This window comes from Neomonachus schauinslandi, chromosome 12, assembly GCF_002201575.2.
Source record: "Neomonachus schauinslandi chromosome 12, ASM220157v2, whole genome shotgun sequence".
NCBI classification, from domain to species: domain Eukaryota; kingdom Metazoa; phylum Chordata; class Mammalia; order Carnivora; family Phocidae; genus Neomonachus; species Neomonachus schauinslandi.
The window spans coordinates 60,240,910-60,267,006 of NC_058414.1; the positions used below are offsets into that span (position 1 = coordinate 60,240,910).

At 37.3% G+C, this 26,097-nt stretch overlaps 1 protein-coding gene across 1 annotated transcript in view; it reads left to right on the plus strand.

The window, feature by feature from the left end:
• The window catches only part of ZNRF2 (zinc and ring finger 2), an 88,928-nt gene that overhangs the window by 43,498 nt on the left and 19,333 nt on the right, over nt 1-26,097 (plus strand). Inside the window, exon 2 of the mRNA XM_021689654.2 lies at nt 6,219-6,314. Within this exon, the coding sequence (XP_021545329.1) occupies nt 6,219-6,314 (96 nt within the window). The remainder of the gene's footprint in view (nt 1-6,218; nt 6,315-26,097) is intronic.

The following is a 26,097-nucleotide window of genomic DNA, read 5'->3' on the forward strand; positions in this document are numbered from 1 at the left end:
TAACTTACTGGGTATGTGTGTGCTTTAATTAAAACATAAATTTATTATCTCTTGAGGTTCTACGAGTAGAATGGAATCAGTTGTTGGAGCTCTCACTTGGTGAGTCTCTCAAGCAGTTGCAGATGGAAGTTGGGGCTAGAGTCATCTGAAAGTTCAAAGTAACTCAACATCCAAGGTAGCTCACCCAGTATACCTGGCAATTGATGCTGGTTGTCAGCTCAGGGCTCACTGCAAGCTGTAGCTGACATTCCAGCTGAAATGCCTATCTGTGACCTCTCCATGTGATCAGAACTCCCTAGAGCATGTCAGCTGGGTTCTGAAAGGGAGTATCCCAAAAGTGAGCATTCCAAGAAGTCAAGTGGGAGCTGCAAGGCTTTTAAGATTTGTCTCAGAAATCCCAGAACATCACTTGTGCACTTTTGATCAACCAAAGCATTTAGGCTGGCCCAGATTTAAGGAGAGGAGAATTAGTCGTCTTCTCTTAATGTGAGGAACAGGGTGCGTGGAATTGAAAGCGACTGTATTTGGAGACTGTATACGTAGTTTGCCTTCTAGCAATCACAATTCACATCCCTTCCATATGTAAGATGTATGCACTTTCTTTCCAGCAATCACACAGTCTCATCCCATTAAGGCATCAATTTGAAGTCCAGGATCTTGTTATTGGAATCAGGTCCAGATATAAATGGATAAAGCTTCTCAGGTGCAGTTCCTTTAATACAGTTCCTGGAAAACAATTCCCCTTGACTTGAAGACCTTTATTGAGACCTTTATTTCTCCTTATGGCTTTGAGTTTACGGTCTAGTGTTTTTTTATTTCCTCCATTTCCTCTAGGACAGGTCTAGTGGTGATGAACTTCCTCAGCTTTTGTTTATCTGAGAATTTTACAGTTTCTCCCTTACTTTTGAAGGAGTTTTGCTGGATATAGGATTCTTACTTGACAGGGCTTTTTTCCTTTGAGCACTTTAAATACATCAGCCCACTGCCTTCTGGATTCCAGAGTTTCTCATGAGAAATGTGTTTAGAATATTCGGATCCCTTGATGATCACCTTTGTTTTGCTGTTCTTTTGAAAGTTTGATTATAATGTATCCTGGTGTGGGTGCCCTTGAGTTCATCTTACATGGAGGTTGTTGAGCTTCTTAGGTGTTTATATTCATGTCTTTCATCAAATATGGGAAGTTTTCAGCCATTATTTCTTCAGATACTCTCTCCCCCTTTGTCTCCTTCTGGGACTACCACAGTGCATATGTTGCTCTGCATGTTGGTGTCCCACGGGTCCCTTAAGCTATGGTCACTTTTCTTCAATCTTTTTTTTCTTTCTGTTCCTCAGACATGATAATTTCCATTGTCCTATCTTCAAGTTCATGGATTATTTCTTCCTGCTCAAATCTGCCTTTGAATTACTCTAGTGAATTTGTCATTTCAGTTATTATACTTTTCAGGTTCAGAATTTTTTTACAGTTTCTATTTAGGTTCATTATGGTCTCTGTTTAGGTTTCTATTTAGGTTTTCTATTGATTGATATTTCCATTTTGATCATATTTTCTTGACTTTCTCTACATCTTCCTTTATTTTTTTGAGCATCTTTATGCTAGGCATTTAAAAATCTTTGGCTAGCATATCTGCCATCAGAGGTTTTTCAAGGACAGTTTCTGTTTCATTTTTTTTATTTCTCCTTTAAAGGCCATACTTCTCTGTATGCTTAGGGTTTTTTTTTTCTGTATGTTATGTTTTGGTATGCTTAGGGTGTGTTTTGTTTGTTTGTTTGCTAAAAACTGGTTATTTGAATCTAATAATGTGGTAATTTTGGAAATCAGATTTTCCCCCTTCCCCAGTGTCTGCTATTTTTTATTATTGTTTTTGGGGGGGTATTATAGGCTGTCTCTGATGAGGATCATCAGCCTGAAGTAAAAACGTATGGTCTTCTCTGAGACTTACTGGGTATACACAGTCTTTCTAATTTCCCCTGTATGTATAGTTGTTTTTTAATCTCCTAGTCTTTTAATGTTGGGCTCCCAAAAGGGGGAAAAGTGAGAAATAAAGAGGGGGGCAGGGCATAGGCCCTTTAAATCCCCTTGAGGTTTCTTCAGCTAGAGTGGGAGGGCTTACAATGGAGAATATCTGACAGCAATGACTACCCTTCTCTGTGTCTGTACCTCTTGGATCTGAAGGAGTAATCAGAGTGCAAGGTCCCAGCATTTGGAGGACAGAGTCCTCTAGCCCAGCCTGGTTCCTGCAAGCTATGCTTAAGCTGCTCAAAGAAGAAGTAACTGCTGCCTGCCATGTGGCTGGGGGTGGAGTGTGGTGGGAAGGGTGGCTGAACTGCTGCCTGCCATGTGGCTGGGGGTGGAGTGTGGTGAAATTAACCACAGTGTACTGTCCAGGACTTCCCCCTGGAAGTTGCAAGCCTTCAATAGCCTCCAGAGTTCCAAAAGAGTTCCCTCAGACGCCACCAGTGCCATTATTTCAGTGGGGAGGCCAGTTCTGCCAGTGCTTCCTGCTCTACCGTCTCCTCAGAATCCTCTATCTGTGCATGGGTTTTTTGTGCTTTGTGGACATACCTTCAGGGTGAGAAGCTAGAAATGGGATCGCTGGATCAGAAGATAAAGACATATATAATCGAGTTAAGATATTGCCGAATTGCCCTCCATGGAGCTTATAAAATTTTGCATTCTTACTAGCAATGTATGAAAGTACCTGTTTCCTCACAGCTTCACCGACAGTATGTTGTCAAGCTTTTGAGTTTTTGCCAATCTGGGGTAAGTAGTGATACCTTAATGTAGAAATAAAGTAAAGCCTAAGGAGAGAAAACAGTATGTACAAAGAACTGACCTGGCTTTCTAGTTAAATAAAGTGAATTAAATACGTGTTTCTCTTCCCTCCTAAAACCCACTAAAATGGGAATAAAGAAAAAGAACTTAAGAGGAAGGTGCTTCTTCAGTTCTGATACTGTGCAGTTTTTCGTTTGTTTAAAGGTCAGTTGAATATCCTTTTGGTGAAATACTGGTTTAAAACTTTTGCCCATTTTTCTAATTGGTATTTGATTTTCCACAGTTTTTTAAGAATTTTTTTTTTTTAACTTTTTACTGATAAATTTTTAGAGCACTTTTAGTTCAAAACAAAATTTAAAAGGAAAGTATTAGGAGTTCACATATAACCCTTATCCCTACACATATGCAACCTCCCCAACTATCAACATCCTGCATCAGAGTGATACATTTGCTACAATTAATGAGCCTAGATTGACCCATCATTAATACCCAAGGTCCATAGTTTATGTTAGGGTTCATCTTGCTGTAGTACATTCTATTGGTTTGGAAAAATGTGTAATGGTATATATCTACAATACATAATAGTTTCACTGCTATAAAAATACTCTATACTTCACCTATTTATCCTTCCCTTTCCTCCAACCCCTGACAACCACTGATCTTTTTCTTCATAGTTTTTTTTTTTTTTCCAGAATGTCATATAGTTGGAATCGTATAGTGTGTAGCCTTTTTAGATTGGCTTTATGTATTAAGGATATTGTCTTTTTGTAATACATGTTGTAAATATTTTTGTCTTTTGGATTTGCTTCTGCTGTGTTGTGTTTTAACCATGCAAAATTTTTTCTTTTATTGCATTATGTTTATGAGCGAGGCCCTGAAAAGCTGATTGGAAGCTTTTTGTTTAAGGCTGGGGCTTATCCACAGACAAGGGTCTTGATGTTTTATTCTGTGGGACCTTTTGATTTAAGAGAAGAATCTACCAGTTTCTTGGTAAAGAGAGTAAAGGAAATTGGCAGACGGGGCCTTTTCTGTACATAGTTTTTTTTTTTTTTTAAGATTTATTTATTTGACAGAGACAGCAAGAGAGACAGTAAGAGAGGGAACACAAGCAGGGGGAGTGGGAGAGGGAGAAGCAGGCTTCCCGCCGAGCAGGGAGCCCGATGTGGGAGTCAATCCCAGGACCCCGGGACCATGACCCGAGCCAAAGGCAGATGCTTAACGACTGAGCCAACCAGGCACCCCTGTACATAGATCTTTTATTCCTGTGTTTTCTTCCCTTCCCATTGCTGTGCCTGGGGTCCTCAAGTCACTCTATTTTGGGTCTTTTATTTTATAGTTAGCCTTCATTCTCCTGCTATAGTTGGGGAACTGTAGTTTCTTGTAGTTGCTATATGTCATGGATTGAGGATCTAGGGATTTTTTTTTTTTTTCCAGTCTGAATCAATCTAGATTTTAACCTCATGCTTCACCATTGTCTTGGGAAGTCACTTGGAGGTATAGATTTTGGAGTCCTTTGAGAATTAGGTAGTGAGAATTGATTGACTTCCGCAGGCACTTGGGATGTCTGTTTTCTCATCTGCTGTCTCCTTTCAAGTTCTTCATCTTATTTTTATTTTATTCTCATTTCAGTGGATTTTAGATGGGAGGAGAAAGAAACACATTAATTTATTGTATTTAACTAGAAATCCAGGTGGTTCTTTGCACAAAGTTTTCTCTCGTTTGGCTCTGCTTTGTGAGCAGTTGGATAGCTCTCAGTAGTTCACAGTATTGTACTTTGATAATTTAGAGTTTATGTGCCTGTACTCAGATGATTCTGATCAATAGTTAGAAAATTGGTTGCCTCTTTCCCTCTTATATGTCCTTTTTAACTTAAAGGGAAGAATTTTTTTTTACAATTCCAAGCAAAAGATTGTTGGTTGGTCCTTGAAATATGAATGCTACTTGAGAGTCTCAGTCTTCTCCCCATTTGACTTAAATTTCCTTATATTGGTATTTGGGGATTATAGCTAGTTTATAGTTTCATTTTAAATGAACTTCCTCTTTCTTCATTTTCATTTTGGTGGTTTTCAAGAAGGGGAAGTAAACATACCTTTTTTCCTTTCTTTTAAAATGCATTTACTACAATGTAAAAACAGTGTTCAAAATCATACCTGGATTAAGTACCCATGCCAGAACCTTTTCCTGATTTGTATAAAGTTCTGCATGAAGTGTGATTCTAGTCTGACACATTTGGTCACAGTGAGTTTCAAGTCCCAGTGAATGGAGGAGAGCGCCTCTAAGAACACACGTGTGCTGGAAGTATAGAGCTGTCAGACTCAGAGGCAGCGTTAGGGACTGGTTTCTTTCACTAACCTTCTTACTAGCTTTTGTCTCTCACGGCACTTCCGCTCCTCTCTGCACATCTGCTCCTCGATCTCCATGCAAACCATTTTCCTCTGCTGGCCATTAGTTTCCAAGTTCAGCTTGCAGAGCCGCTGGTCTCTCTCTAACCTACAGGTGCCCTTTCTGCCTCAGCTCTTTACAGCTGACAAGTGTACTCTCTTGCTGTTTCTTGTCATATTTCCAAGAAAAACAGATTGGCCCAGACCATCTTTTTGTGCCACTTCTGGTTTGTTGTTCCTAGCCAAACTATAAATTGGCTATCTTGAATCAGGTGTCCAGTGCTGCTCCATCTGCTTCGGGATATCAGAGAGGGAGAAGTAGGGCAGCAGGGCAACCGCAAGAAACCATAGATAGGACAGGTCCCCTGGTAAGTGAGGGAGTAGGATAGAGCTGAATATATAGCCTATTCTCTCCTTCACTATACCACTTTATTTTTAATAGACTACATGAGGCAAATAGTACAGATTGAATATTGTAGGAAACTAATATTTAAGTGTCAGAGTTGACTGGGAAATCTGCCCTATTTGATGCCATTTTTGGTTTGCATTGTGACTTTCGTAGTATAGTGTGAGAGAAAGATCACTACTGGAAGACGGGAGTCTTAGCTTTTAGACCTGATTTTGCCAATTTCAGAATAATTTTTAAAAGATCAATGGAATAGAATAGTTTCTAAGGTACTGTCTAGCTGTAAAACCTTGTGACTCAAATTGTGCCCTACTAAGCTGGGAAGGGTAATTTCCACAAATTCAGAAGTTCAGGTTAATGTAAAAAATTAGAAGAATGATTGGACCCATACGTTAGAAAAAGATATGGGAGTTTTGTACTGAGCCTAATTCTTCTCATTTGTACTTGTTTCATTTGAAATGGGATGGTCTTTGTAAATTGATTGAAGTCAGTTATTATAGTTACAAAACTCTTTTTGCAACCTAACTTGCAATTAAGTAGTGTATTACTGTAAGTATCATGTTGAAATTTGAAATGCTTTTTGTCTTTGATGCTTTTTTAAAAAATGGAATTGGCTATTCAGAATAAATGAGTAAAATGGGTTTCTTTTACTTTTTAGGATTTAAGTGCCCCGTATGCTCAAAATTTGTACCTTCAGATGAAATGGATTTGCATCTTGTGATGTGTTTAACAAAGCCAAGAATAACCTATAATGGTAAGTCCAGTGCTTTAAAATGCTATTTTAAATTAGAATTACCTTAGATTTTATGAATTTTATGTTTCAGGTAAAATTTAAAAGGCAAGGAACCCTGGAGCTAACTGGTGTTTTAGTTATTAGGTCTGGTGCTTTGGCTTTACCATTCTTTCCTGACCACAATCTCCAGACATTTAAAATCTTAGGGCAGATTTTTCAGTGTAGCCTTGGTACATTTTGAAATAGATTGAAAAAAAAATCATACAGTTCATTCCTGGCTTTTTTCAAAATTTCATAAATAGACAAATTTTAAAAGTCTACAAGGAGTTTCAGGGATTTTTCAAATGTAATATTTGGTTTGAAATAGGAAGTAGGAATAGGAGCAGGAAGAGACCAGTAAACAGTGAAGCCAATTGAAAGGTTGACTTCATTCAACAAATGTCTTTTTTTCTTTAAAGGTTTTATTTATTTGAGAGTGCATGATTTAGGGAAGGGGCAGAGGGCGGGGAGAGGGACAGGCAGACTCCGTGCTGAGCGTGGAGCCCCATGCCGGGAGATCATGACTCCCGCAAAACCCAAGAGTTGGTCACTTAACCCACAGAGCCACCCAGGCATCTCTCAATAAATGTCTTTTGAGAACCTGTGGAGTATGAGGTGTAGTGTTAGGAACTTGGGATACAGCAGTGAGTAAAACAGATGGATCCTACAGCCGAGCATCAGCCGGAGATTAATCAATGTAGTAGCACTCAGTTAAGAATTTGAGATTTCTCCCCGGATTACAAAAATGCTGCGGTGGGGAGTAGCTTTAATATTGACATAAACATTTTACCCTGACTAGCTTTTTTGCAAACTGATTTAGGAATCTCTCTCTAATACAGTAGTGCTTTAGCCACACTGTCATAGTAGTGACAGTAGAACTTTTTTTTCCCATTTATTTCCCAATGAATAAGTAAAAGGAGATTGTAGCAATTCCTTTGAATAGTAAATGTACCTGTTGATTAAATCCAAACCTTTTTGCATTGTGAAATTGAATTGGGTACTTTGCATAATATAATTGAAATTCAATTACTTAAAAAATAAAAAAACATTCTCAGGCTCAAAATTTGAGGTAAAAGTGATGGGGCTTGTTTCTCATTTGTATTCCATTATCTAATTACTCTCCATAATAATTATGTTTATTGCAAGTGTCTTAAAAATAAAAACCCTTAAATGTTAAGAGTCTAGCCTTGAATTTTGAAAGCACAAATGTTAATTCCTTGACTCTCTGTTTGCACATAGCCTTAGTATTCTGTACATTTACTTTTTGTGTGATATATGTATGCTGCAGTCTTTATGAATGTTGATATTTAGCAGTTTTTAATTTCCTGATTTAACTGTGCTCAAGTCAAAGTTTTTTTACTAGCTCACATATTTGGTGTCTTGAAGATATCTTCAGGAACCAATATGTAACCTTCTGCTTGGGGATAGTGTTCTTAAAAAGGAACCCACAGGCCCAAAGTGGTGTCACTTAGGTCAAGGCACCAAGTCAGTAAACCAAGACTTAATACCTAACCTAACTGCAGTTTTAGCCCCCCTCCCCCACCCCAAAATGTAACCTTTAACCAGTCAACATGAGAATTTCCTGGTCAGCACTAGGAAATCTGATAGATCCCTTCAGTTCCCCTTAGAAGGGTGACCTTGCCTAAAACAATGGATTCTTCGCTAATAATTTTCTTTTTTCCACCCCCTCTCTACCTTTAAAAACCTTTCCTTTCTTGTAGCCCTTTGGAGCTCCCATCTACTTGCTAGACAGGATGCTGCCTAATTCATGAATTGATTAATAAAGGCAGTTAGATCTTTAAAATTTACTCAGTTGAATTTTTGTTATTGAACACTGTAAACCAAGAATTTAGGTCTTAAATATTCAATTGTCTTCCAATTCAGTAGTAAACTTAATGAGAAAAGCAAATAAAGTTGCAAATATTTTTAAGAATGGCTACCTACTTTATGGTAGGTAGATCTGAAACTTTTTAATTTGTTAAATATATATTAACTATAAACATTCGAAACAAGCAGCCAAAACAGCTTCTTCATAAAAATTATATGTGGCTCTTGAAATTTTAAAAATGGGACAGTGGCGGGGCGCCTGGGTGGCTCAGTCGTTAAGCGTCTGCCTTTGGCCCAGGTCATGATCCCAGGGTCCTGGGATCGAGTCCCACATCGGGCTCCCTGCTCGGCGGGAAGCCTGCTTCTCCCTCTCCCACTCCCCCTGCTTGTGTTCCCTCTCTCGCTGTGTATCTCTCTGTCAAATGAATAAATAAAATCTTTAAAAAAAAATAAAAATGGGGCAGTGGCCAGCTGTGGTAAAAGAAGGTTGTTTCGATGGGCTGATTTAGGTTAGAGAGTGGTGGCTGATGGGCAGTATGCCTCCCCGTTAGTCTGGGAATTCTTACACCAGGCTGTTTTGAGGGCAGAACCCTGTAGGGAGGGAAAAAATAATCGTTCTATCCTTCTGAGTTCTTGGCTGAGACCTCTAATAAAAGACAGATTAATAAGAGAAAAACCAACAAAAGTTCAACATGCTTAAGTCTTGTATACATGGGTGATACCCTGGGAGAAGGGAGCAAATCTCTGAGATGGTTTAGAATGTGGGTTTAAATACCTTCTTCGCTAAAGACAGATAAAGTGAGGGTGGTGTTGGGAGCGGCTAGTTATGGGAGGTTACCAGGAAAATCATGGTAAACAAGGGGTTTATTATGCATATTTAAGTCCAGGTGCCTTCTCCACTGATAAGATTCTCTTGTAATAGTCTCTTATGATTTAGAGTCATCCTTTTCTTCCTGGTGCTGAAAGGGAGACACTCTTACAAATGAGATTTCCTTCATAAATGTAAATTACCCTTACAAAAGGATAACGTTTACTGTGTTTTCAGAGCTTCTCTTGGCTCTGTTGTTTTTCATTCTCTTAAAATAATCCTTATACCAAAGAGGCTTATTTTGTGGTAGCATATTCTGTTACCCTTCAGTCTCCCAAATCTCATCAATCATTACTATAAAGTTTAGAGCAAGTTGAGTCAGAGAATCTCTGAAATGGAATCGTTTCAGTCACCTGGACTTCTTATAACTTCATATTTGAATTCCTAAAAATTGATTCTATAGAGAGAGAGATGCATCAGAGAGATGAGGCCTCTAAATTGTGTTGATAGTCAGATGAGAATTTTATTAAGCATGGTGCTTATTTTACCTTTTACAGCCTTTCCTAAACTAGCTAGAACTGAAATTTTGAAGTTTATTTGTTAAATGTATATTAATTTAACTGTGTAAATATTCACAGCAAGGAGATTAGTTGGGCTTGTTTTTCAGGCTGGATATATTTATAGTCAAACTCTATTTTATTTTATTTTATTATGTTATGTTAATCACCTTACATTACATCATTAGTTTTTGATGTAGTGTTCCATGATTCATTGTTTGCGTATAGTCAAACTCTAGAATAGAATGAATTTCAGAAATTTAAATATAAACTGGTGATTCAGAGTTTCAGATTTATACTCACAGAGATGTTACTCTAAATGTTGGTTTGGTTTTCAGACTAGCTCACAATGATTTTTTTTTTTCTTTTCTTTAACCTGTAATACTATATGCAAATACTCAAGTCTTGGTAACTGAAGAAGAAAATTGGCTAGGTGGAAGCTCTCAGGGTTGAGGCAGCTGGCTCGGCAGAGGTTCAGGTAGGAGGCCCAAGGCAGTCTGGCAGGGAATGATTCAGAATGATGTGAGTGGTTATCTACTGCAGGTGGTGTTTTGGCAGGATAGAAAAAAATTCATAGTGCCACAGTGAGTGTTCATCTATATGATTGCCCTTAAGTCAGGGCCTGTCTGTTGCATGATCACTGAGTGTGCCGTGCGGGTTAAGAAAGAACACATGAGACATTTTACTATGCAATTCAGAGTAAGGTTATTTAAGTAGCACGGGGACAGGACCTGTGGGCAGAAAGAGCTGCACTCTGCAGTGTGAAGCTGGTGGGCAGATGTTTAGTGCTCAAGGGGGAGGGGGCTTGCAGGGAGTATTAGATCATAAATGTTCTCTTCAAATTTCTGCTCATAAAACTACTTTCACAAGATTTCTCTGGTGCTTATCATTCAGCTTGATATTAACTATGTGTGACATATACAAGCAGTCATGAGACCCTTTAAGAATGTAGCAACCAGTCCATATTTGATCCTTATCGGAACTATGCAGGCTGTAGACCAGCCTTGTGGGCTAAAGGTGAACATTTTTCTGCTTCTTTCTGTCATCACTGCCTATTTCATATACTTTACCCTTTTCTCTGTGCTTCATTGTTTAGTTTATGGACCTAATAATTGTTGTATAGTCTGTGAACTTAATATAAATTTTGTGGGCATAGAGTCTTTCTTCATTTCTTTTGTTCCTCATTTTCTAAAGTGTTTCAGATCCAAAACCAAAAGATGAAATAAATATTGTTAGCAAATTCTTACTCTTCATTTTATTGGTCTTTAAAGTTCACTAGATGATAGCTTGTTTTGTGTCCTATAAATTTCAGTTTTTATTTTAGTTTGCAGGAGTGCAATTGAGGGCGGTCAGGTTCGTGTTTAAAGAAATCTTTGCTTCATTGGCAATTGGTACTGTGTGTGTGCATGTGTACCTGGAGGACATGTGACTTAAGAGTTGTTTATTATACTTATCAGTGAATCAAAGCAGAGCTTTTCAGAATCATCGGGAATAAACCTGACTCTGTGGACAGAGTAAGATGTGACTATTACTCTGTCAAAGTAAACAAATTTGAAGAAAGATTGAGTCACTTGGAAGGGAACTCATTTTGTAATGGAAGTGAGGAAAAAGGCTCCCACCTTCTGTGCAGTCTGCCGGAGAATGTAATGTACAGACTCACTCAAATGTTGAAGATACATTACACCAGGCATTTAGACTTGGATTCCCGTGTGTACAAGCAGCCTTCTAGTGGCCTGGCTTTCCATGTAAGAAAAAATGTACTTTTTCCTTCTATAGATACTGTGGCTTTCCAGATGGTTGTGGTTCTCATTTTAAGTTATAAACTTGCTCTTTGCATTTTCTTGGTTTTAAGACCCCCTCCACATGTTTTAATCTTTCTGAATACAGGATGCTTTCTGAACATGGCATATCTCTTATAATTGAGGTTAAAAAAAATTTGCCAGCCATGAAGCAGGATTTTAAATAAGGAGGTAGTTATCATTGTCTGAGTTTGTGTAAACTGCCTTTTGTGGAGTTTCTGTTATATGTGATTTGACATCTCTGTTCATTTATTTGCCTTGATGGTTACTGTGGTTGAGTTTTAACTTAAATGTGGATTCCTAATAGTTTTAAATGACTTTGTAAAGATTACATTATTATAGGACAGCATTGAAGTAAAGTCATTATTTTTGTCCCATAAATTGTCAGGCAATGCAGTGAAATTGAAGGCAGTAGAAAGTATCCCTTATACTGTATACTGTATTACAGAAATTTCAAAATAGATGATATCCTAGAAGAGGCTGGCAGAACAAAAGCACAACTGTTCTAAAACCCACATGGGATTCCTATAGAAAAATACACTCACCATCTATTAAAGGTGAATCTGAGATGAAAAATTAAAAATATACAAGGAGTGAGAGCAGATGTGATTAGAATTACCACCCCCAAGAACTTTGGAACTATACATTTATTTTCAAATCGTTACAGTGGTAAGAGGATGAAGAGGAAATAAGTAAAAAAAAAAAAGACATGGTGAATTAGAAATTGAACCCTTTAGACTTCTGTCATTGAAATTAAAATCGCAACAAATAGATTAAACAGCAAATTAGATAGAACGTAAGGAGAATTAATGAGGTATAAGATGGGTCTGAGGAAATTAAGCAGAGTGTAACAACGGTGGAGAATATGAGAGAGGTACATGGTATGGAGCCTGGGACAAGAGCATCTACCATATATAAAATCTCAGAATCTCAGAAAAAGAGATGGAGTTGACTTCTGGTTTCTAGCTCCACATGTAAGAAATCTCAGAAAAAGAGATGGAGTTGACTTCTGGTTTCTAGCTCCACATGTAAGAAATTTGGAAGTAGCCACTCTGTCCTAACAACAAGTAAAAAGCTGAACAGACTGAGAAACCAATAACTTTTCTTGAATTCATAAGAGATGGGAGGACACAGGGCAAACTGCCCCCTCTCCCTTGGTAATTGCAGAGACCAGTCTCTCAGGTTTAGCAGAGACTCAAGAATGGGAACCACTGCAGGAAACCATTGCCAGGGTAGATAAACCTGAACTGTAATTGATGAGTTGCTGGAGGCTCAGTGCAGACAAGTCTGAGGGTTTAAAACTCCAGGGAGACCTAGTCATACTGGGGCCCCCACAGTTTTGTAAGATTGTCCTCCAGGAGTTTGACCAGGGTTCCCATTATAAATATGGCTGCTTCTGGTAAGGGGAGGGGGAGAGGGACAATTTTGAAATATACCAGAGGACTCTGTTCTTAATAGGGCCTGCTTCAGAGAAACTAGTTAACCAGAGCCTGTCTGACCTGGGAGAAGGGAAATAATCAACTCCAGCCCACTCTAGCCATCCTGGTCCACCTAGTGAGGGAGGAAAAAACCTGAGAAATATTTATCAAGTTTACAGTCCAAAGGCATAGGCTCACTAAAAGACTGTGGGACAAAAGGTACAACATATGTATGATGGGAAATGGAATTGGCAGAGGCAATGTTTGAAGGGAAATGGCAGAGAACCTTCTAGAATTGCTGAAAGACAGGAATTCTCCGATTTTCAGGAGCATTATAATGCCAAGTGGTATAAATAAAAATAAAATCATACCGAAGGACACCATAAACCAAGTACCGAATGAAAAGAGAAAAATGTTAAAGTCACCTGAAAAATATTTTACTTTGTTCCACTTGTGTTAGCATTTCTAAAATGCTTTTTGTTTTGTGTAGTAATTTAAAATTTAGTATGTGTTCACGTTATAAAGGCAATGGATCAGGCATGGTCATACAAGAAACTTAAACATTGTTACAGTCTTATCCATTATATGCCATTATGAAAATTGTATGCCTATAAGACACTAAATTCGGTTTTACTGCCCTACTTTTAATACATAGCTGCTCAAAAGCAGCACCAATTCGCATTTAAAATATTATAAAGAACAGCAGTACTTTGAACGTACTAACTTTGAGTTCAGCTTGCTGAGTTCAGATCCTTATTTTACCACTTAATAGCTATGCCACCTTGGTCTTGTTTTTCTCTCCCAGAAACTTAGGACTAGAAGTAGTGCCTCTAATAGCTTTATTACAAGAATTAAGTGAGAAATCATGCATAGTCTTTGTAGTAGTGAGTGCTAAGTAAACAAGACTTGTTCTTACTAAGAGATACTACCTTTGACTTGGAGTAGGTGCCTAACATGCTAACAAATCTGCAATTCCTTTGATATTTTATTTTAAAAGCCCATAGTTATTTAATTTCAAATTAGATGTCTGAAGGTCTTGCACAGCAGTAATAGTTGTATAAGATATGGAGAAGCAGTGTGTGGGGGGGTAATTCGACTATCCGCTCTTATATGATATGACAACTTAAAGCTGCAATTTAATTTAAAAAAATACTTCCTGCTTTTTACGAGCAACTTGGTGGCCTACATGGCTAAAATCTGAAGTCTGATTTTGACAGGCAGATTGCTTAATCTTGTGGAAGCCTAGATCCTTTCATCCTCCCTATTAATAGAAGTACTGTGGAAAGTACAGTGACTACACGTGGATAACTGTTTCTCTGGAGATACATTCTTTGTTTATAGCATCCTTTCAAAGGAGATATGTAGAATAGAAATTGAACTAAAATACATAGTTCAGTGAGAAGGAAGTTCTGATCGATTTCTAAAGCATGAGGTAGGTTTCAGGTTCCATTTCTGATTTCATTAATAAAATTTCAGGATGAGGACATTTCTTTATTTACCAATTCCTGATTTGTCTCATTTTGTAGATCTTTCATATCATTTATCAGTCTTGGCTCTTTTGTGTTCTCCTTATCCTTGCATCACTTTCATAATGTTCATTTTTTTAAAAAATCATTCTAACATTCAAAGTAAGGTTTCCTGATTTTAAGAAATCCAAAGAAACACAACAGAGACCCTAAAAAGACCAAGTGAACCGACAATATTTGTCCTCAAACGGAAAAAGGTTTTGTTCCCTGGTCACTGTTCTTGTTTTGGTTAAGATGTGTGGTATTGACAGTCTTATTTTCAAGGAATTCTAATACGAATACAGTGCATTTCCAAAGTTCTCTCATTTTTTTGTGTTTTCCCTCTATAAGAGCAAAGCTAGGGTTCAGCCCATGTCTGTCAACAGTTTTGCCCTTGCACAAAATATTTTATATGTATAGAAAAGTGTATAGTAAAAGATGATCTGTTCTAGACCTTGAAAGGATTAGTAAGGTTTGGAGAGAAACGGAGGGCCTGTTGAGGATTAACAGCTAGGCCGGTTTGGGGCAAGGGAAAACAATAAGAGAATCGAAGATGAGGCCTTATAAAGAAGTTTTTAAAATGAATTGTTTCAAACTTGGCTCTTTCATATGCAAAAATGTTTGTAAAGAAAATAATTTCTTTAAAGACCAGTTTAGAGAATGGTGTGGTACTTGATGTGGAGGTGGTTGGATGAAGCACTTGGAGGAGAAAGAGAGCCATGTCAGAGGCATTGCAAAGAGAGGATGAGTTGGGCTTAGTGAGTCTAGAAAGGGGAGTGGGAGGAGTATTGGTTCCAAAGCTCCCCAGAGTTTCCCAGCTGTGATACGAAAGTGCTCTGCTATGCATAGGGCAGGAAGAGACCAGGGAGAGGCCAGAGACCAAAGGAAGAGACAGACCGGTCCAAATTGGTAGGTGACAGCTTTTTTTTTTTTTTTTTAGTATTTACTTAAGTAATCTCTCCACCCAAAGTGGGGCTCGAAATTGCAACCACGAGATCAAAAGTCGCAAGCTCCTTCAACTGAGCCAGCCAGGCAGTCTGGTTGGTGACAGTTTTTATAAGCAAGGGAATTTACATACGAGGTTTATCTTGAGCAGCAGCAATACTGGTAGATCCCTGCCTGCCAAATCTTAAGATTATATAGAGCCCTAACTAGGTTTAGTCGCATATATTGTCCAGATGTTCCCAATACCACATAACTGTCTCAAGGCTGTATCCTTGAGGCAGCTTCTGGGAGTGGGGAAAGGAAGCAGAATGCGAATTTTAAGGACAGAGGACAGGGTGAGGAGCCTCCAGATTGCCTGGGTCCAGCTAGTGAGTGAGCCTGAAGTTATAATAAGCTTCTCCAACAAGGAGTCTCAGGTGACTCGAGGGTTAGCAGTAGAGTGACTCAATTTGGGGTAAAGAGATAGTTAAAAGAGTACCTGGTTCCTCTAAACAAAATGCCAGGGATGTTGAATCTTTGCAAAATGTGAAAATTATGAAATGTGATTTTTCCCCCCCACAAGGGAGGAGTAAGGATTTTGCAGAGAGTCACTGAATATTTTGTTGAGTTCAAGAAAGATTTTAGGGAGGACTATTAAAGAAATGCTTGTGAATAGTTTTTCAGTGACCATTTATTACTTGAATAACTTTTTTTTTTTTTTAAATGCTTTTTCTTCCGCTCTTTAAGTCACAGTAGCCCTGATAATTCAGAATACTTCCCTGGATTGGCCTTGAGTAGCATCTCCCCAGCCACTGAGTGGTTTGGTTTCAGGGAAGGCAATATTAGCACAGTGGCTCTGCATTTTGGGGGGATTGTAGTTAACTCTCAACACTTTAAGTGTATTAAGGTAATACAACAATAAAAGCCATAACGGATATATTCTAGATAGTCCTATTCCTTTGCCATCTAAATATTTATAAGATTTATGATTTGCTTGGTTTCTTCCATTTTCTGCTAGACTGATTTGGGATCTCCAGGCTTCTTGACCACTCAGCACCTCCTAGATTATTATTACTTGGGTGTCCTTTATACCTTAATCTCTTTAAACTGTACTCCTTAGCATTTACCTCAGTCTGAGATTTAGTATATATCTATAAAGAAAGAGTTTTATAAGAAATAAAACGTTCTTGTTATTTACCAGATAACTACTCATTTCAATTTTTAATCTGCTTGATTCAGGGGTTAGCTAGAAAAAAAAGGCTGCATTTCAAAAGCTACATTTTTGGGGGGGAGGGATGTGTGTAATGAGAAGTCATTTTGATGTAGATATTCGATTTACTTTTTTAAAAAAATACATATGTATATTTCTAAAAAGTTGAGTTTGATTACATTATTGAAATAGTCTGTATCCTTGCTTATGTCTGGTCTACATAGTCTGACAGATTTAGGAAGGAGTTTATTACGGTATCCCCTCTGACTATAATTTTACCAATTTTTTCTTTTTAAAGTCATTTATTTATTTTTTTAAGATTTTTAATTATTTATTTGACAGAGAGAGGGAACACAAGCAGGGGGGAATAGGAGAGGGAGAAGCAGCCTTCCCGCTCAGCAAGGAGCCCGATGCGGGGCTCGATCCCAGGACCCTGGGACCATGACCTGAGCCAAAGGCAGACGCTTAACGACTGAGCCACCCAGGCGCCCCTAAAGTCTTTTAAATTTCTTTTGGTGATATTTGCCTTGCAGCACATTTTTCCCTGGCTTTATATATTTCATAGCTATGTTATTTGCCCAGATATTTATGATTTATTTTCCTTTTGGATTGAATGTTTTTATATTATACGCTTCTCTCTTCTGCTTTACCTAATAGTCTGTTTTATCTAATATTATTTTGACTAATGCAAAAACTGTGAGGGGCCTGAGATTTTACCCTTCCTACAAGCTGACAAGTTAGCCTGCCACAGTTTCATGAATTCTGGCAGAAACCAGAGTCAAAGGACTTTTTATTGTTATTAATCATAACAGTATCAGCATTTTCTTGTGCCCCTTCCTCCAGCCTCGGTTCCCACAGGGTGATGTGAGAAGGGCCAGGTGGTATCTGCACACTCAGTGAGTTGCATTGCAGAAGAGGAACCCTGGGCTTAGTTAGGGAACCTGAATGTTTTATTGTGGGAAGTAAGCAGGTCTGCCGTTGGCTCTGGAGAAGATACTGCCTCTGTCTTCCAAGGCTGTTTGTTCTACAAAAATCATTGAAAAGAGAGTCTAAGACATGCTGAAACATGAGAGACCTAGGGAGAATTGTCTCCCAACGATTTCTTTTTGTTTACATTCACCTGCTGTCTTTTTGCTCACCCCTTTCTTGTAATTGATTTTAATTTTGTGTTTGAATAGGTAACATGTTTGCAGTAGTTCCAATGCAAAGAGACACAAAGGATATCCCGTGAAGTCTCCCTCTCACCTCATTCCCTCAGTCCACCTTTCCAGAGGCAGGCAATACGACCAGTTCTGGTGATCCTTCCAGAGATACTTAACGCATATGTAAAGGTATACACACAATCTGCCCCCACACTTTTTACATAGTGATATCATGCTGTAGATGGTTCTGAACCTTAAGTTTTTTCCCTAATATATCCTGGAAATTATTCCAAATGAGTTTCGTTGTTCTTTACAATTACCTTATATTTTATAGGTGGGCGAGCCACAGGTGATTAACCAGTCCCTTGTTGATGGATGTTAAATTGTTCCTGGTGTTTTGTATGTTTATGAGTAGGTCTATGGGACACAGTCCTGGAAGCCTTGCTTGGTCTGCGATGTATGCGAATTTGTTATTTCTGATAATACTTGGAGTTTTACCTTTAGTGTGGTGCTGGAGTGTATTTGCTAGTATTTCAATTAGGATTTTTGCAAAACTGAGATTGGACTGGTTTGGGGGTATTCTTTTTTTGAGTCTTAGAATCAATGTTATGCTTGCTTCAGAAGAAATCATTTAGATTTCCTTTTTGTATGCTCTGCAGCTGTATAAATAGCATTCAGATCCTCTGAACTTCAAAGGTTTGGTGTAACTCCCTGCGGAAGTGTCTGGGCCTCATGCTTTTTGAGGATGGCTCTGAGAGCTCTCTCTGATTACTATAGAAATTGATCTGTTTGGATTTCTGCCTTCAGTCTGCTTTGCTTCTTGAAAGTAAAGTAGAAAGTTATCTATTTCATTGCTGCATATTGTTAGCAAATTAGTCTCATACGGTTTTTTATTTTCTGCCTAAATGGGATTGTTTTCCCAATTTTTTCTTAACTTATGTATCAGTTTTTGCTTTCTTTCACCCTTTTTATTGTTGACCTTAGATACCTTTGGGTCTATCATTTTTTCCTGTTTTAAAATTAATTTCTTAGGCTTTTAAAAATATTTTTTATTTCTTCTGATTCCATAGATGTGCTTTTCCTTGTCTGTTGTGTTGGGAGTATTAATTAGTTTTCTTTCATCCTTTCTTTCTTCTTTTCCTTCCTTCCTTTTTCAGCATAAATATGCAAGGGTATGAGTTTTTCTCTTATATTTTAGCTCTGTTCCATAGATTCTGTTATATAGTATTTTATCACTATTACTTTCTTTTTGTTTAGATATTTTATATTTGGGGGAATCTCTTCTTTAACTCAAAAGTTAAGGGAGAGTCTTTAAATTCCCAGGTATTAGGTGCCTTTTTCCTCCAGTTTTGCTATTTGTTTTCTAGTTTTACTGTATTATGATCAGAAGATGCTATCTGTACTATTCTTGTATTTTAATTTACTAAGTTTTTGTGGTTTAACGTCATTTTTGGCAAACGTTCCATATTCATGTTCAATTTAAGGTCTTCTATATCCATCTTGTTTTTACTTGATTTGTCATGGACTGAGGTGAATTAAAGTGTCCTACTGCTGACGTTTCTATTTTTATTTGTATTGCCTGACTTTTTTGCTTTATAGAATGTTGCTAATGATTTTGTTATTCATAATCATTATAACTTAGCTGCAAATTGCATCTTTTAGTATTTAAAGGGTCCTGTGTCTCCTTTAATGCTTTTTGCACTGTGACCTTGTCTAATATTGAGTGTAATTCTTTCTCTCTGTTTTTTTTTTTTTGTTTGTATTTTCCTGATAAGTGTTTTCCTTTTATTTTCATCTTTCGTCTTTTTGTTTCAGATATGCTTCTTGTGTACAATACAGGGTTAATTTTATTTGGAATCCAATCTGATCTTTTTTTTTTTTTTTTTTTTACTGTGTTGGATTAGCCCATTTACATTTAGTAGTGCAGCTAGTTTTAATTCTGTCGTTTTATATTATACTTCCTGTTTTTATAGCTTTTTTTTTTTTAAAGATTTTATTTATTTATTTGACAGAGAGAGAGATAGCGAGAGCAGGAACACAAGCAGGGGGAGTGGGAGAGGGAGAAGCAGGCTTCCCGCCGAGCAGGGAGCCCGATGTGGGACTCGATCCCAGGACCCTGGGATCATGACCTGAGCCAAGGCAGACGCTTAACGACTGAGCCACCCAGGCGCCCTTTTTATAGCTTTTTAAAAACATTTCACCAAGTAGCCAGTTTTTCTTTGCTCCATATTTCTTCTTTTAGTTAGGAAGAACTGTATTTCTTTTTTTAGAGATCAATTTCATAAGTGTAACTGTAACTGTATAATAACCTTGATGCTCATATTTTTACACAGTTAATTTCTATGAGCAATGATGAAATACGAAATGATGAATGAAATGATAAAATTTTTTCCCTTTTTTTTTTTTAAAGATTTTATTTGAGAGTGAGAATGAGCAGGGGGAGGAGCATAGGGAGAGGAAGAAACAGACTCCCCACTGAGTGGGGAGCCCCATGTAGGGCTTGATTCCAGGACCCTGAGATCACGACCTGAGCCAAAGTCAAATGCCTAAACAACTGAGCCACTCGGGCGCCCCAATTCCTTTCCTTCTTCTATATCCTGATTTTGGTTATTGCATTATCTCTTATTTACTTTTTAATAGTATTAAACATATTTATACTTCTGTTATTTGCTTTGTCAGCTTTAAATGATACTTATTAAAGATAATAATTAGCTCTTTTGCCTTTATTTAGGTTTTCAATTTATATAATCCCTAATCATAATTGCCATGTTTATTTTGATCTAAGAGTTAAGTAGATTCAATTCTCACTGCCGGTCCTTTTGCTTTGGTTTTCCTAGGCATCTCTTGATTAGCTGAAGTTCATCCTCATGTAAATCTTTTGAGAAGGGTTCATGGGAAGTACTTTCCTAGACTTCTTGTTTAGGTGTGAAATCTTTGGGTTACACTTACTTTCCTGGAGGGTATTATAAACATTCTTCCAATCTTGTAGTGTTAAAATGCTACTGGGAAGGAGTCTAACACCAGTAGGATATTTTGGAAATAGATTTGGGTTTTCATGGCTAGGCTAGGTTTTTTTTCTAGGACTCAGTGTCCCCTTCAAATACACAGCTTTAGTTATATTTTCATTTCTATAATGTTTTCTGGAATTTTATTTTAAGTAATCCCTGCAACCAACATGGGGCTCAAACTCATGACCCCGAGATCCAGAGTGGAATGCTCTTCCAACTGAGCCAACCAGGCGCCCCTTGAATTTTATTTTTGGCTATAGATATGCCATTGGATCTCTTGTTTTCAATAGATAGCATTTTTTTTCTTTGTTTTTAACAGTTTCTTCATTTCCAATTTATTTTTCTTGTTTCTGACTCCTTTGTCCCTGTGATTTCAGGAATGTCTGCTCTTTCTTGTGCTTCTAGATTCACCTTAATTTTGTAAGTCGTTTTTCCTTCTCTTTTTCATCTTCACTCCTGAGCTGTTATATCTTTGCATGTGCTCTAGGATAGTTGCTTCCCTGTGTTTCCCTAAGTTGTTTGTTTGTTTGAACTCATGGCAAATAAGTTGATTTGTTGAGACTGAAGAGTAGATTACACTATTCGATACACATATTTTATATTAAAGCTGACAAATTTGGTATTATTCTGTCACTTATTTTGTATTTTTTATTTTACTTTGTTCTTGTCCAGCTTCTCTGGATTGATCAAGTTGCTTTCCCTTCCCTCTAAATTAATCCACAACTTTTACTATGCATCTTGCTATTCCTGGTTGATTACCTTACTTTAATGTGTATCTTTAAACATATTTTTCTGTCATAGTCTATCAAAATTAAGGGGTTTTTTTGTGCTCTTTTCCCTCACCTCCTCCCCTACTATCTGCAGCTCCTGGATGTTATGAAACAGAGTTTGCATTCTACATCATTAAGTTTGCATTGGTGAAATACTGTTTTCATTTCAAAAAACCTGTGGTTATAATACAGTTTCAGTCACAGTATTATCTATTTACATTTCACTTACACATGTTTAATCGCTCACTGTGGTTTTTTATACTCTTCATTTTTGTGTTTATTGAGATTTTTGTTCTTCTAATTTTCTTTTCTTAGAAGCATTTCCATGAATAATTTCCTTAGACAACCTTTCATGGATTATATACTTAATGAGCTGTTGCATGCGCAAATGTTTTTGGTTTGCCTTCATATAGAATACAGGATATTGTTATTTCAGGGTTTGTTTTTTTTTAAAGTCTATAAAATTGTTCTAACTACTAGTATCATAGATGAGAAGTCTGGCTCGGTCTCATTATTTTTCATTATAAGTTAATCTGTTCTTTACATTTGGAAGTGTACAGGTCGATTTTGTGTTTTGAAGGTTGGAAATTCTATTTTTTTCCCAGGATGTGTCTGTTTTAGTGTTTTTCTACCCTACTCAGTACCATCTCTAATTAATCCTGCTTAAAGCTTCATGAGCCCTTTCAGTTTAAAACTCAAGTCTTTAGTCAGCTCAAGGATTATTTTCTTCTAGTATTTCTTTGATTAGTATTTCTTTCTGTGTTCCTTTTTCTCTTTCTGTAATGTCTGTATTTTCAATATTAGAGCTGGATTTGTCCTCTGTGTCTGTTTTCATTCATGATTTTTTTTTTTTTTTGGAGTTACTTACATGACATTTCTTCTAGATTACGAGTTTAGTTTTCTGCAATGACCTTTCTTTTATCCTTTCTCTGAAATATTAAATTAAAAAATTATGGGTTGTGGTTCTAGGAAGTTCTACTTTATAAAGTTGTCGCACCTTCCTCGTCCCTCCATCCCCTCCTGGCTTCCTTCCTTCCATTCATTCTTTCTGACACTACAGTAGGCATCGATTTCAATTCTTTATCTTGGTTCACTTTCGATCACATTGCTGTATGTACTTAGCTCATGACCTTTCTCTGTTACGTAATGTCAGCAGTTGTAGAATCTCTTGACACACATGTAGATCATAGTGTTATTTCTTTCTCTGATAGAAGAAGAGCCTAGTGATCATTAACTTGGCCACACACTAAACCCTGTTTGTTTGAAGGTGTTAGGAAAGAAATTTCCCTCCTCTTCAGTGCAGGGAGGGTTCTGTCCTCAGCCCAATTTAGTGGCTTTTTTTGGTTTCTCAGTGTCGAAGCAGCCTTGTTCCCTTGTCCCCAGGAGAGTCACTCAGATACTGCTGACTGGCTGGGAAGCTTGAGGATTGATAGACTTTGAGCAGGCCCATTGAAAAGAAATAAACCTTACAAATGAGTGTATTTTCTCTGTCCTTAATTTGTTAAAAACCCTTTTCATACTTGCTCTTTCTTGATTTTCATATGCTTTCATTACCTAAATCTTGATTTAGATTCTCCAGGATCCAGCAATTAGTCACCATTATTCTAGTAATTTAGTAGCCAGAGTGAAGGGAGATCAAGAAAGAAGGCTCGGTTGTCATTGTTTCATGGCTGTTACTATCAGAGCTACTGGTTCACACTTTGCTTTATCATTTCAGGACTGGACATTTTAAACAGCTTTCCTGTGCATACATACTTTTAATACTTTACCTATCCATACTAATCAACCTAAAAGTATTTGTTGGCAAACTCAGTATATGTCCAGTGCTTTCTGGTTGATTGGCTGATAACCTCGTGGGTAAAGAAGTCAGTACACTTAACAAAAAATAGGTCTGAGCTCATCTGAGTCATCAGACTGCAAAGTGCCCAGGCCACTGAAACAACAGTCCCCGGCCTTGGGGCATTTTCTCTGTTCATTGGTAGTTTCTTTGTCACTTGGTGTTTTCTCTGGTCTCCTGAGATCTTTTGCTTCATTAGTTGTTCAAAAAATATTTTATTCGGGCGCCTGGGTGGCTCAGATGGTTGAGCGTCTGCCTTTGGCTCGGGTCGTGATCCCAGGGTCCTGGGATCGAGTCCCACATCGGGCTCTCTGCTCCTTGGGAGCCTGCTTCTCCCTCTGCCTCTGTCTCTCATGAATAAATAAATAAAAATCTTTAAAAAAAAAAAATTTTATTCAAGTACTTACTGTGTGCAAAACACTATGCTGCGTGCTAGAGGGAGCAGAGCATACAAGGTTCCCTGTCCTCCTGGAATTTACTGTCTCTATTACAGAGATTGCAGAGTATTGACTACATCTGACTACATTCTCTTAACTGGCTTACACAGTATCAAAATGGGTTTTTGTCAGTATTTTGAAAAATGAGAAATTTCACCTAAAAATCTAAATTTGCAGCTGCTTTAAATATATAGTATCTGGCCACCCTGGGCCCTCATTCCTATATGGCATTCTGCCCCTTTAGATAGGACTGTGTGCATCAGTTTGTCGCAGTTAACCTCTTCACCCTTAAAACTGAGGCCAAATTCGGTTGGCATTCATCGTCACAACTGTGCTGTTCTTTTTTTCTTACAAAATGATTAAGAAGGTGAGTTGCTCCTTGAATGTTTTCTGGCTATCCTCCTTCAGGCATTTGAGTTTGTGACCTTTGTATGATATTTATTAGCCTACTAATTATCTTACAGGCTCAGCAAAAAGCAGAAAGGAAAGACATCATGCTTCAGCTTCGGTCAACAAGAGCAGTAGACATATACATTGTAATACTCCTTCTCAGATTCATTCTAACAAAGTGATAGAATCCTAGTTCCATAAATCTGGTAATTCTGACATAATACGTATTTTTGCCTGCTTTAATACCATTTGAGTTGACATTTTTCAGTTTACTTCAATAATGCCGTAGTAAAATTTTGTTTATATTCAGCTGATAACTTAGTTCAAACCTTTTAAGTGGTTTCATATTTATTAGCTCTTTTTTTTTTAATCGTCAATATTAAAGACCATATGAGATACAGGTATTATGACCTGCAGTTTAGTTGAAGAAAAAACGAGGCTCAAAGAGGTTTGCACATTGTCCAAAGTCCAAGCCTGTTCTTTTTTCCATGAGACCGCCTTCTCCCATTTGTACTATCTCATTAGATCTTCACAACAATCTTAAGAGACAGGTGGAGCAGGTTTCATCATTTCTTTCGATTGGAGAAAACAAACTCAGAGGAGTAGTCCTTTCTTGCCAGTGATGCCATAGCTAATCTTCAGAACATGTCTGCGGCTTGCCGGCTACAGTGCTAGACATTTCACAGGTCTTCCTTAATTCTTATCACTCCCCTATGACGTAGGTATTGTTGTTCTCATTATATTCCTAAATAAGTTGAAGAGTTGGCATTTGAATCTAGAGCTGCGTATAAGTAACACTTTTTTTTTTTTTGCTTTATCGTGTTACCCAGGTTGCTTGACTCTCTGTATATGAATAGCCTACATTATAATTTAACACATGAATTTTAAAAGTACACAATAATAAATTAAGCTTGAAAATCAGCTTTTTTGTATTTTTAGGACTCGTGTTTTCTCTCTGCAATGATTTAAAACAAAGGTGGACCAAATTGAAATTTAGTTAAAAGTCTATATTTTCTATTTTTGTATATGTTCAGTTTTAGAATATTCCTGTACTTTTTAGTGTGGACAACTTGTCTGAGAAAATCACTTGTTTAGAGTTTAGCAAATTGTGTATTGGTTGTGAATTTTGGTTTATTGTTGATTTGTGATAGGGGGCATAGGATAGTTATCTTGACTTGAAGAGTGGGGAATAATTCGGTAATCTAATAATTTCTTAGGTGACTTTATGACTTTCGGCAGCTTGTCGTATACCTAATTTTATATAATACGCAACCCTAGCTAGCCTTTTACAGTAAGTTAGGAACAAAAGGCCCAAGAAAGTTAAATCTATTAAGTATTGAGTTTGTGTTCCTTTTGTATATTTTACCTTTTAGAGTTTCTAGTTTGGGTTCCATTTTATTCCACTTATATTTTCATTTTCTTGGAGAAGGTGCCAAATATCTGTATTTCCAAAAGTCATCAGAAGAGTCACAAGTTCTATCCACTTTTAAAGAATTAGTCTTAATATTAAATGGTTTCTAACATTGCAGATGATAAGTAGCTCTGTGTATAGTCAGTTCTCAGTTATATTTAAAGAAAACATTAATGCAGTAATTGTCAGTGGCATCAAGGCAGAGGAAGCCAGTCATTCCTAGTTGAACCAGAGGGTCTAAAAAGGATAAAAGCAGAGGTTGACCATGAACTTTGAGTTTTAGACACTCTAATAAAGGTCACTCCCATGTTTTTATTAATATAGTTGTCTTATAGTGAAAATGGCAGTTTCCCTCTGTTAAGTATCATTTCTAGTCCCCCTTATGATATTTAAGTACAGTAACAGCTCATGGATCTATAATGTTAACTTTGTCTTTTAAGTCCGTTAGAGATAAATTTATTTCTGAAAGTATTTATTAATAAGCCCTGTGAGCCCCTATTTTTCATTCTTTGAGTAATTGCTTCTTACTAATGTTATGAATTTTTTTAATTCTTGATTTTTCTAGGGATTATTTCATATTTCAGCTGCTTTTGTTTTCTACTGCTATCATTGAGGGTTCAAGAACAAAAAATAAGTCTTCAGGTAACATGCCTGATCCATAGTAGTGCTTGGCATTGTATTTTGCTGAAAAGATCATATATCTGTTTGGATGCTTGATCTGA